The 13,708-nt window shown below is 44.0% G+C and overlaps 1 protein-coding gene across 1 annotated transcript in view; it reads right to left on the bottom strand.

The window, feature by feature from the left end:
* ZCCHC7 (zinc finger CCHC-type containing 7) overlaps positions 1-12,641 on the bottom strand; it is a 116,282-nt gene extending 103,641 nt beyond the window's left edge. Inside the window, exons 1-2 of the mRNA XM_059834070.1 lie at positions 12,614-12,641; positions 7,391-8,101 (exon numbers count right to left, since the gene is read on the bottom strand). Of these exons, the coding sequence (XP_059690053.1) occupies positions 7,391-8,078 (688 nt within the window). The 5' untranslated portion in view covers positions 8,079-8,101; positions 12,614-12,641. The remainder of the gene's footprint in view (positions 1-7,390; positions 8,102-12,613) is intronic.
* Positions 12,642-13,708: the final 1,067 nt, after the last annotated feature.

Raw genomic sequence — 13,708 nt, 5'->3', positions numbered from 1 at the left:
CACTGAGACGTCTTTCCCACCTGCTTTTCGGTCAGCCGGCCCCTCCAGCTGTCCAGTCCCTGTGCTCGGCCGCCCCAGGGGAGACTCTGTGCTCTGGGTGGCACGACAGCTTCACTGGGGGCCGATGCGACCCCTCGAAAGGGGACACTGAGCTGCCGCCAACGTGAGATGGCCCACAGCCACCGACGCGCAGCGTCCCACCAGCCTCCCCGGCCTCAAGAAGAGGCAGCAGCGAGTGGAGAAGCAGCAATCTGCGTGCAGAAGCGTGCTGTGAGCCGCCACGCAGAACTGCCAAGAAATAAACCCTTGCTGTTTTGGGGGGGGGGGGGGGGTGGTGGTTGTTTTTTTTTACATTGAAATTTGTACATGGACCACACTCATAAGTCTTGCTGCTTTTCAGAAATGCAGCACATACCATTAGGTATTAATAATAAAAATATTTTAATTGCTAAACTAATTTTCACCAAGAAATCTTTTTTACTTTTGAAAGCAACACTTGCTGAATATTAATTCAGCAATCCACAACTTAGGCATCCAAAAAGTACATCCAAAAAGTACAAAGGGAAGTATGGCTCTTGAAGTAGTTTTTCTGTGGCCTAACAAAATGAAAAATTTCTTGTAGACATTTTTTTAGAAAAAGTAAGTTGGTGCTACAAATATCAAGACTCTAGAACAAAATCATACTGTATCTTGCAAAGGTTGTGTTCAAAACTATCTGTCAAGGGAAAAGGTAAATTAAAGAAGAAAAGCAGAACTTACTGTACTTTGTCATTTTAGAAATAAGCTTACACCTTTTCACCATTTAAAATACACTGAGGGATTTGAATAACAGCACAGAGAGAAAAAAAATACAGATGTGGTCAGATTTTTGAATACTTTCTGTAGTACCACGCAGAGTTAAGAGAAAATTAAGTCATACATCCAGAAGAAGCATTTAAAACACTGATAGTTAACAAAGCGTATTTCCTTTTTGAGCATGGCTGACAGCGATAAAACAGTAAGCTGAATTTATCAGAGACTGCTATTTCTATTTTGACTCCATAAGCTGTAGTTACTGCTGCTGGAGAGAAAACTGCTTCTTACATTCTTTTTTAGGGAAGAGGCAAAAATAAAATGCTTTCAAATTCCTTTTTTTCATTTTAGGCATGTAATTTTTTATGGTTTCATTCACTAAACGTTCAAATCCTTTTTTTTTTTTTTTTTGCATTTTACAGATGTATTTTTATTATGGTTTCTTTAACTAAATGAGAGACTTGATTACTAAGGATAAAAATCAGTGCACTGGAAGACCTCTAAACCTGGAAAACAAGCTGGAAATGGATGCTGAAAAAAACTGCTTTGGAAATACTAGCTTGCACTTTATTTTATCTTCACCATTCCTTTTTGTACGGGGCAGTTCTACAGGCCAGTAAGAGCAAAAGTGGACACAAACCCCCATGCCTCAAGTGAAATGATTTGCCCCTTGGACGCTGGCTTCCTTTCATAACTACTTGCAACAGAAAAGCTTAAAAATACTCGTATCTTAGCAAATTCCAGAAGTCAACCCCTTAGGAAACACAAAAATTACTTCAGCTATTCAGACAGGTAGAAGGTCATGTGATAAACATTTAAAAATATCCCGTAACACCCCATAAGCCTCAGCTGAGTTTTGTGCTTTCCGCTCTGAGTCTTCTGCTCTTCGTTTGTCTGAGGTTACCACCAGAGCCAAAGCTACACCAAGTATGGCTTCTGCACAGTCAAGGAAGAAGATGCTTAAAAAAAAGCACAGTGTCATCCTTGGTACAGAGCCTCTTTGTGCCCCAGGGCTGGAGCGATCCAGCTGAACAGGCACTGCACCCGAAAAGAAGCTGAGCCGGTCCCTGGTCCGGTGGCTGCTGCTGCAGAGGGAAGGACCCCCCCAGGACCCCCCAAGCAGCAGCCGTGCTGAGCAGCACACACGGGGATCGCTGAAACTATCACACGCAGTGTCACTGTCTGCAAGTGTCACGAAAATGTGGCCAGAGGTGCTGAGGAGGATGCACTAGGGCTTCTGGCAAGGCTCACAGGCTGCGGAGCAGGGACCACGAAGGGCGTTTGAACGTAAGGCTCTTTACTAGGGCAGACCAGTACCCAGGGGCTGCTACTTTAAGAGCAACTTCTTAAGCCAGAAGTACTCTCTCTAGCGACGCTCTTGTACAAGCCTCGCTACACTGGGAGTAAGAAAAAAATCAGAGGAGAGAAGAAAATGACGATTCCCTCTCTGGGAACCCAGCAGAGTATGTATGTGCCGTTTCAGAAAAAGTTTGGATTCAAAAACAACTATACGCACTGCACTCCACAAACCTGCCAAGCCCAGCGTGCAATCACAGTAGCCCCTTGTCTCCGAGGAAGGTACTGGGTGAGCAGAGGGTGAAACAGGGAGAAGATAAATTGGTTTTTGTACCCCTTAGTGGCCGGACATCAACGCTGCAGCTCTGAAAGCTGTCTTTCCAAAAGCCGAGAGGGGAAAAAAAACCACAGAGATTAGGATTGCAGCTATACATGGGAGAGGAAATACGTTAAAAGGAAGCTTTTAATGAAAGAATGGATGAAAGACTTCCAACTACAGGAGATTAATGTTCTTATCATGTATACTCTTATTGCAAAGTGGAGGAAAGGGGTGGGAGGGGAGAACCCTCCTTCAAAGATCTGGAAACTCTCTGACACTAAAAATGAATTCAGTACATTTAGTACACGGTACAGTTTGTAACGATTCTCTCTGCACACCTTCTTCTGGACTCTAAACGTTTAAAAAAATCAGGTAAATCATACCAAAGACCTAGATTTGCTAAATTACCGATTTTTTAAATGCCACGTGAAGCGGGTAGGACCCTTTTTGCAAAGTAACAAGCAGCAGGAGCAGCACACACTTTTCCAAATGCCATGCAAGGAAACCCACAGACAACGAGGTGGGGGCAAGTCACACACACAAGTACGTAGTCGCTGTCTTTCAGCTTGGCCGACCGTCTGCAATTCAAGTGCTTGCTTTGCTTCCAAGCTATGCACAACCTCTCCACAGAAAAATAAAGTCAAAATAAGGGGGGAGAGTCACTGTGGACACAGTAAGTGCTTTCTCTGATACTGCTCTGTGTGAAACAAGAAAGCCAGCACCCATCTTCGTATCCCAAATAATGAAAGGTTGACAATCAGCTGTATTTGCTGAGAAACCAGCAGATGCATGATGAAAAGTTGGATTTTACAGAAATATGGGGACAAACACAGTTTTGCTTAAGGTGGTATTAGACATGCAAAAAAAAAAAACCCAAACAAAAAGGCAGGCATCTAAAGCCATTTGGAAGCAGGGCAGAAAGGGAGGAAAAGTTTTCAGCTGAGTACTGAACAGCAGTGTTTGTGGACCAGCCATAAGTTTCAAGGTGTCAGCTGAAGACAGAAGGGTACAGGTGAGTCTTGATTTACCATCAGGAACCAGAGCTCATTTCCCAAGGCAAAGGGACACCTCTTTTTGTCACAGCAGGCGGTGGTGACTGAAGCTAGAAGGCTGCATGAGGGGAAGACTCTCTGCACTGGAGGCATCAAGAAAGCGTTACTTGTTTATAGAGAGTATTAAAAATAATAAGGCTGTTAGACAAGAGCAGGGCAGGCAAGTAAGATGTAGAGGAGTTAACAGAATAAGGAGAGACGCCTAATTCCTTTCCTTAAGGAGTTATTTCTGACTCCAGTGGAACCTCAGCATCTCTATTTCAGGGACTTGGACATGAAAACAGACTCATCAAATGACTGATACAACCAGCTACTGTCATAGTCTGAGAATTGTTCACGTTTCAGTTTCCTTTTTAATGTGAAGCGAACTGGACACTAGACACACCATGACACTGTCACAGGAGGTCTATCCCATTTACACAGTCACTGGCAGTTTCAGAGGAGAAGGGAAAGGGCAAGGCTTCACCAGTCACTACACTCTCTGTCCATCCTTACTGGTATTGCAAGCCCTAAAATAGTAATTTACATACAGTGTAGTCACCTAAGTACTTGATCTCGTTCTTTAGAAACCCTGAAAACAGAACTGTGCATGTCTCAAAATAATTTAAATGAATTAGCAGAGAATATCTTTGAGAGGATAATTTGCCAACACACATATTTTTTAAATGCATTTCTTCCTTTGGATTTAAAATTTTTATGTTCATGTTTCAGCAAAGGAGTCCTTTATAGAACTGGAGATACAATGCTCTACAAACTCAACACACAAATTATGTTTACTTTACATTAGGAAGATTTATGGCTTTTGTTCCCTAAAACTATTTTGATGCTGTTTTGGCTTTTCATTACATACATACATACATACAACACCAGTTCATTTTAAGCCTGTCTCTTTGCATCCCCATCACCATACATATTAGAAAGAGAGCAGCCGAACCAAGCTTTTGCGCACCGGAGCTACCTGAATAACATTCACTGCAATCTGGGACACAGTCAAGAACCAGGGGTTTGACCAGAGCCCAGCCCTGCGGTACCCTCTCCACCTCCGGTGCGTGCCTGCGTCGGGGCCGGCACGAGGGCATGGGCCTCTGCTCTACCCACTGCCTACAGCAGGGTCAAACTGATCATCATTATCTTGTTCACAGTCGGAAGAAACGCGCAAAGGTTAAGGCTTTCTGCACAGTCACACATATGTAGAAAGGCAACAGCTAAAATGAAGAGAGATGTGCGTGTACAACTAGCACCTGCTCCCAAATGGCTGCGTGTGCCTGATGCACGTTCTGTGCGTCCCACACCTCCAGGCACGAGGCTGCTGTTGGCAAAATCACTACTGATGTGAGGCAAGGCACAAGAAGGGGTTTTGAGGAAGTTCTGACGTAGCTTTGAGAATAAAAACCAGAGTAGGAGAAGAACAGTTATGTTTATGAGCCTTTTGTGTGACTGCGACTTCCCATTCCAGCATCTCAAAAAAATGTTTACATTGCCTACATTATATGAAACAGTTTTAGTTCTGAACAGTATGACAAGTTTATACAGCACAGGAAAATTCTGCTCCCATTACCTGCTTTCAGTGTGGCTTGTTTATTGCCAACTTCTATAAATATATATATGAATAAGAAACATTACTACATTTGTTACAAAAACAAACCATAAGTTAGCAAAACTGTCTCCTGATATTAACCTCCCATACTGATTTTTAAAAGCCTCTCTCGGTTATCACTGGCACACCTTCGTTAGAAGAGCACAAAGAATGAAGACATGAATTTTCATTTTCACGTTACACCTAGTAAGCATAATCACGCCGATAAATTAATTACCGAATGTCTCCCAGAATGTGTAGATGTGATTTTGAAATATGCTTAAAGTCTCAAGCACTGTTTAAACATTTTTCTGTCTTCTGGTTTTTTGGGTAATCTTTAGCGCTACCATCAGCAATTTTGGGACATAAATCCAAGGAGATACACAGAGTAAACCGAACAAAAGAAACCTAACTCCAGGTCATTTGCCTGCCCAGAAGTTATGAGAAAAACAGACGCTACCCAGAAAATGTATTAACTGTGATATGCGCAAACTGCATCGCTGTTACAGCAGCCACCACACAGCACCAAACATTTGCTGTCCAACAGGCAGAGTAATTTAAGAAAGAGATGCTAATGAGTTCTAGTTTCAAAGAAAAGGACAGGCTATTAAAAAATCAAAAAGAAAGGTATTAATGAAATTTAGGAACTTTAAGCTAACTCTTAGAAACTGCATTTTAAAAAATTTACAGGGAGAAAAAATTACACAAATTCCAAATATAATGTGGCTGTCTGGGTTTCTGGCATGGCAACTGAATGCTCTGCCACTCTTCTGCCATTGCGCCGGCAACAGGGAAAGCGTTTCCTAAATCTCTGAGGCTTGGGCAAGCACACTGGTGTCTTTAATCAACCGTCTGAGATCGAGTGCACACTGCGGTCTGGGTAGCCATGGACTATGGATAGCTGTGCAAAAATATACACAAGAACAACTCTAAGCAAAAAGTTATTGAACATTTATGGGCAAGAAACAGGTGTTTTAGCAGAAAAGAAGGCAAAGACAATTTCTCAGCTTTCTCCTCTGAAACAGCTTAGTAGCAGCATGTGAACAGCAGCACTGTTTTCACAGCATTCCTGAGGAAAAACTTTACTTTTGTCAGCCTGCAGATCAGTGCTGCAGAACATTTCATTTCCCTGTGCCCAAAACTGCCTCATTTAAACGTGCACCAGATAAAATTATGGTATACTATTTTTTTAAATGAAAAAAAAAAAAAAAAAGTCTTGCAAAGGTCCCCAGTGCTAGCCTTGCCAGCGAAGCAGCTTTTCTTCAGGCAGTGTTTTCTCTCAGACTGGCAGGGAACGCTGTTTCTGGAAATGATCTTTGTGCTTTGGGAAACCGGTGGGCAAGAAAAAAGCATGGCTGATCATCCAGGAGAGTTTCTAGTTGGTGGTGACAAGGTATGTATTACACAGTATGGTTATTACAAACATGTATCTAAAATCCGTTGCGCTAGCCATCACATTTTCTAACTCTCTGCATAGTAACGTGGAAGAGTATTTTGCGAAATACCAAAATGTTAGATATTAGTCTTAGTGGTTGGGAATCCCTCTGAATTACTCAGTGCAGAATCCATACAAGAAGTTACAGTAAATTTTAGATCAACAGTCCAAACTTCCAGACTCCTGAAGGAGTGTTTACAGAATCTGCTTCTGTAAGGGGAACCAGGTTGGAAGGTCTCCCTTCCATTCCTTGCCCTCTCCTGCTACAGTCCATCCCTTTCCTGAGTTGTAACTTCTCTGGTCTAGCATACAGCAAAGCCTTAACAAGCAAGGGTGTCTGCACCGCTGAGGGGCAATGAGGCAAGGCAGACAGGGGCTGGGGGTCAGAAATGTCATCACACGAAAAGAGGAATGACACTGCTCCCTGGGTTATGAGCACAGATTACTTCCCCACCCTGCAGCACATTTCAGCAAACTTTTTATTGTTATGCAGTTCCTACCTCTTTATGTCTTTAGTCCTCAAACTGTTTTTTTTTTCTACTTAGTTTATTTACAATACGAAACCATTGTATTCCCTCTTTATTTCACCCCCCTTCCCCCTGTCTCCCCTGCAACTTCTTATATGCTCTTAGGAATACAAAATATACAGGAAAGTTGGAAAGTTCACAACACTAATCGCTCTGGTATTACTTCTAAATTTCTACCAGCAAAAACGCTGTCTTTCCATATATGACACTACTAAAATAATAGCATTGAAATGGTATAAATAAATGGCTATTTCTTTCATCATAGTTTTGCACCCATCATTACGCGCTCCAATGCGCTGTTTATCTTTCTTTTCAAACATTGACATCAGTATCATTGCAGACAAATCCTCCCACATACAGAAGAATAAAGAAGTGATTTTAAAAAGTACTAACCTTCGCTGACAGGAGTTGCACAGCCTTCGAGGTTCAACATTATACCTTCATCTCTGTCATCTGCACCGGCTCCCAAAAGCATCCAACTCTCAACATTATCACTTTCAGATATCAAGCTCTCCTCCTCCGAGCTATCATCAATTACCAACACATCTTGGACAGCATGAGCTCCAGCAGAACTAACTGGATTAAGCTTCCCACTAGTGCTTTTCCTTTGCCTTGAAATGTCTGTGCCTGATCCAGCAGGATACAAGGTATTACATCCAGCAGCTTCAGGATGATTTGGTGTGGAAGATCCTGGATGGGTATGTATTTTACCTTGAACTAAAGAGCTCGTTGACGATTTTGCTTTGGTTTTGTAAACACTGTCTTCATCTGGTGTATCAGACAAGACAATGATCTCAGGGTCATCTGAAAGCTGAGCACCGCAATCAATGAATTCAGTGATTTTCTTATCTTCATACTGTTTCTCAGTTAGAACTGAACTATGACCCGTTACTCCTGCAACATCATCTTCTTCATCCATTTCCAGCGTGCTGATTTCTCCAAGATTTTGGGAATAGTGGATCTGGCTGTAGAGATGAAATTCCACCTCACTATCAACACTCTGCTCACTGGATGACTCCTCATGATAAAGTTCATCTTCATACACTTCAGTATCCTCAGCGTCTTCGTATCCAACAAACATTCTGGAAAGCGAATAGTCTGTATCTACAAAAAACCAAAAGGTTCTATCAGAACGGTCATGAATGTATGCCCAAAGGCATCTTTCAAATGATACCTTTGGTCTTTCTGAAATTGCTGAGGTTAGTCATAGAGCTCTATGTACAGAAGATAAAACTGAGCAGGCTTAACAGCTACAACCATCAACGCTCGAATCCATAATAGCAAAAGCTACTTAAGGGTGTGTGGTGGGTTGACCCTGTCTAGGCGCCAGGTGCCCACCAAAGCCACTCTATCACTCCCCTTCCTCAGCTGGACAGGGGAGAGAAAATATAACAAAAGTCTCGTGGGTCGAGATAAGGACAGGGAGATCCCTCACCATTACCGTCACGGGCAAAACAGACTCGACTTGGGGAAATTATTTTATTACCAATCAAAATCAGAGTAGGATAATGAGAAATAAAAACAAATCTTACAAACACCTTCCCCCCAACCCCTCCCTTCTTCCCGGGCTCAACTTCACTCCTGATTTTCTCCACCTCCTCCCCCCGAGTGGCACAGGGGGATGGGGAATGGGGGTTGCAGTCCGTTCATCACATGTTGTTTCTGCCACTCCTTCCTCCTCACACTCTTCCCCTGCTCCAGCGTGGGGTCCCTCCCATGGGAAACAGCTCTCCGTGAACTTCTCCAACATGGGTCCTTCCCACGGGCTGCAGTTCTTCGTGAACTGCTCCAGCGTGGGTCCCTTCCATGGGGCACAGTCCTTCAGGAACAGACTGCTCCAGCGTGGGTCCCCCATGGGGTCACAGGTCCTGCCAGCAAACCTGCTCCAGTGTGGGCTCCTCTCTCCATGGGTCCAAGGTCCTGCCAAGAGCCTGCTCCAGCGCGGGCTTCCCACAGGGTCACAGCCTCCTTCGGGCATCCACCTGCTCCAGTGTGGGATCCTCCATGGGCTGCAGGTGGATATCTGCTCCACCGTGGACCTCCATGGGCTGCAGGAGCACAGCCTGCCTCACCATGGTCTTCACCACGGGCTGCAGGGGAACCTCTGCTCCGGCGCCTGGAACACCTCCTCCCTCTCCTTCTTCACTGGCCTTGGTGTTTGCAAAGTTGTTTCTCTCACATATTCTCACTCCGCTCTTCCCCGGATGCTGTGGCGCAGTTGGTTCTCCCCTTTCTTTAATATGTTATCCCCGAGGTGCTACCACCATCGCTGATGGGCTCGGCCTTGGCCAGCCATGGTCTGTCTTGGAGCCGGCTGGCAATGGCTCTGTCAGACACAGGGGAAGCTTCTAGCAGCTTCTCACAGAAGCCACCCCTGTAGCCCCCCCGCTACCGAAACCTTGCCACGCAAACTTAATACAGGGTGCATCTTCTTTAACCTTAACTACTACTTTAACCTCAGCTACTTTGGCTTCTGAAAGTTGAACTTAACGTGCCCTCAGCTTCCACAGCTCCTCTCCATCCTGGGTTCAAAACCAGGGTACCTGCATGGATTGGGAGCCAAATGAGTGTCTGAATCCAAGTTTTGATCATTCCACCAACTGGTATTAATTCCGGGTACTTTGCAACTTGTTTTACTAAGTAATATCTTATATACATTCCTGAAAGAGCATGGAAGGAACATTCAGCAATATTTGACAGAAGTAACTTGGAGCCTATCTACACCTGGGCTGCAGAGCAACCTGAACTGGCACTTCAGAATTTAACCCTATGACGAGAATTGCTAGGGCTATGATACAGAGGCACCCAGACACGCTCTGCACAAGCTCAGGTCTGAAGGGAGCATAAAAAAAAGAATAGTAAAGGTAGTATACAAACCTGCAGCCTTCACACAAACCAGCATGTCACACTGTCCCATCAGGACTTACAAACTGAGTTACAATGTCATGAAAATGCAACCACAATGCTCTTAGACCCGAGAGAAAGATATACCTGCAAACACTGCCTGCCCAGCTCAATGTTAGCTATGACATCTCTGTGCTGCTACCAGTTAAGCAGTAATAATGGCCTTTTTGGTGGATCTGGGACTAAAGCCCCGATTTCCCGTCTCATGTACTCATCAATACGGCTTTTTAAACAAATACACTGTCAGAGCGGGCTGATGGGACAAAGTGCACCCTCAGCAAGTTTGCAGATGATGCAAAATCGGGAGGAGTGGTTGATACACCAGATGGTTGGGCTGCCATTTGGAGGCACCTCAGCAGGCTGGAGGAGTGGGCGGAGAGGATCCTCATGAAGGTCAACAACGGTGAATGCCAAGTCCTGCACCTGGGAAGGAGATAGGCTGGGGGCCCACTGCCTGGAAAGCAGGTTTGCAAAAAAGGACCCCGGTATGGGACAAGTTTATCATGAGACAGTACACTTTTGGGATAAAAAACATCCTGGGCTCCTGAAGAACATCACCAGCAGGGTGAGGGAGGTTATCCTTCCGCTCTAGTCAGCGCTCACGGGACCACATCTGGAGCGCTGTGTACAACTCTGGGCTCTCCACTACTAGAAAAGATGGACATACTGGAGCGAGTGCGTTGAAGGGCCACTAAAATGATTAAGGGATTGGAGCATCTGTCATATGAGGCGAGGTTGAGACAGCTGAGACTGTCCATCCTCAAGAAGACGAGGCTCAGGTGGATCTTATCAATGTACATAAATACCTGATGGGGCGGGGGGGGGCGGTAAATAAGACAGAGCCAGGCTCTTCCCAGTGGTGTCCAGCAACGTGATGTGAGGCAGCAGACACAAAAAATAAAATACAGGAAATTCCACTTAAACGTAAGAAAAACCCCTTTTTTACTCTGTTGCCCAGAAAGGCTGTGGAGCCTCCATCCTTGAAGATGTTCAAAACCCAGATGGACACGGCCCTGAGCAAACTGCTCTAGGTCACCCTGCTTTGAGTCAAGGGGTTGGACAAGACAATTGCCAGAGCTATTGTCCAACCTCAGCTATCCTGTGATCCCAACCCAACAGCAAGTGTCCCTAGAGTTCACGACCTACTCCCTAGCGAGACAGGAAATCCAGAGACATTCTGAAGTGACTTTGCCTAATTCAGGGGATACAGTATTTCATTTACATGATCACATCATGCATGGAGGAGAGGAAAAGGAATACTTTCCCTGAAAAGTCTATCTCTATTTCTGTGTTACAGTTACTCCTAGGGACGCCAACAAGCTTTTTTAGACATGAAAACTGTCAGATGGAATTCAGTTTTTTAGTTTTGGAAGGAAGTTGCATGGTATTGTTTAAATTCACACAGTGATACACAAGTACAAAAATTTAGATTCGGGAGCTTTGTACATAAGTAATTTGTGCAATTATGGTATTTAAAGAACCCAAAGTCTCTTATTATGAGACAGCTTTCTGTGCACACTCTGCAAGAGTCCTTCCCCGATGATGATAGATTTGACCTCGTTTGTATTCTTGTTATATCAGAAGTCAAACTAAAGAGGAAAATACTTTTCCCACAAAAATAAACAAAGAAAAATCACATAAAACATGAGTGCGCAATCAGGAAAATACAATGCTTACTGACAATCCATACACTTTTCTGTTTAGGCTTCCAGTAGATCAGCATACATCATTCAATCTCACCTGCACAGCTAAAAAAGTAATTTTGGTCATCGCCAGATGAGATCACATCCAAAGACCATCAGAAGAACCCTACTCATCCACGCACATGCTCAGCTCTGCTGTCTCCTAATACACTCAAGCTGGTTTCTAACCTACAAATACAGTCCTAAAACTTAACAAGTGGAGGTAATAGAATCCGTTTTAAAAGCTCTCCTGTCCACACAACAACAGTAACCTCCTGAGAACTTTTACAGCTGCCAACACAGAACTCTGCTTAGCAGCACAATGCATGCAGCAATAACCTGAGGATAGCGTGGCTAGATCTGGATCTGCTAGACTCTGCCTCCCTCATCTGAGTTCTTAGGTAAATATTTTATCTACTACGTCAAGTAAAATATGAAAGAATGCAGTCAGAACTTGGTGAGAATAGACACAATAAACCTATTTTATACCGGTATTTAGGTTTGGATGCCGTAGATAGGAGGAAAAACTAATTACCTGGCCACCTGAACAGTTGTAGGTAGTAAAAAAATAAGACAGAAAAGCACCTGACAGACCAAATGAAGCACCCATACTTAAACATTTCTCTCAACTTTATGTGGGGTCACCCTTTCATACAGGTCTTAGCCTGTTCCCATCCACAGGGAGAAAATAAAAGCAGAGCTGGATCCAGTTAAGGACATTTACAATATTAACCTGTGGTTACAGGATGTGAGATAAAACACCTTCAGTAATGTAGCAGATGAAAGAATCCCCCTGAAGCATGCCGCAATTTTAGTGATACTCAAAAAGCCAACTTAATTCAAGTGCTCTTTCCTTCCCATTCTGTCACCCGCTGGATAAAGTTACACAAAGGAAGTACATGACCATTGCTGGAAACATGCAGCTCAACAAGACTGCTGGGTCACGAGTGTCAAAGAGCGCCCAGGGCGCTGACTCATGGACACTTCATAACGAAGACAAGAGTAAGAGGCAGCACTGCACTACACTTACTTTGATCTGTCCCCCTCAGAAGCTCAGGTCAAACAACGGCTCCTCCTCCTCGCAGGTCCACACACGACTGGAATGACAAAGGGCTCTTCCTCAGCATGTATGGCAGGCCACTGAGAAATGAGAAATATCAAACATCAGCATCACAGCGCGCTCTGAAGATACCCAGATCCACTGTTCACCATGCTCAAACTCAGGCAATAGCTATGCCCCACATCTTAAATCACAGAGTGAGAAACACCTGTTTCAGGTGTTTGGCATCGAAGCAGACAAAACCACTGCCTCTAGGAAAGGGGAGCTCTACAGACAAAGTTGTGCCATTTTTCAGCTTGGCACAGTGAAGTAGTCTTTTACTGTATTCATACTGATACTCAAACAAAGAAAGACATATCTGACTGCCAGTCTTCAGCAATTTAGATTTCCTTTCACCAGTGAAAGGTTTAGACTATGGGCAATCATCCTTTTTGCTACCAGCTAGACTATGACAAAAACATCCCTCACGTCTGAGTGTGAAAACCACGTTAAAAATAATAGTCCTGCACAGACTAGCTGATTTGATAGGTAATAGAGGCTGCAGAAAGCATAACACACCTACTTTGTGTTACGCATCATACTTTGGAACTGGCCTGCCTTACTTGTAAAAAAACCCCAAACTTCAAACCTTAGGCCACGGGACAACGCTGTCCCTTCATCAAGAGGAATCCCATTCCTACCTGAACCCAGAGCACAACTTTCCTTAAAAGTTCCCGACTGCCTCTTTGGTAGGCCCTAAGTAAAAACAGTTCAGGTAAAGGGCTACTGATGTTAAAAGAAATTAAAAAATCACAGCTATCTGAATTTCTTTTAACGACTTCTGAACAAAAGTCCAGATGGCTATAGTTAGAAATGGCGGGAGATCATTTTCCCAGATCACTTACAAAGACTGCTTGCCAGCACTTTTCATCTAGTCCATTAAAAAATCCAACATCCCCCACTCAATAAAGTAACAAAAGTTGGCAGCAGCACAGCGCAGTCAGAAGGGAGATGCTAACGGCGACTTGCAGGCAGGGAGAAAGAGCACAAACAAATGAATCAGAACACCCACAGCAATTTTCAAGT

The sequence above is a fragment of the Gavia stellata genome, chromosome Z, assembly GCF_030936135.1.
Source record: "Gavia stellata isolate bGavSte3 chromosome Z, bGavSte3.hap2, whole genome shotgun sequence".
Classification (NCBI taxonomy): Eukaryota; Metazoa; Chordata; class Aves; order Gaviiformes; family Gaviidae; genus Gavia; species Gavia stellata.
The sequence above is the reverse complement of the archived record's forward strand: the minus strand, read 5'-3'. Positions and strand labels throughout refer to the sequence as shown.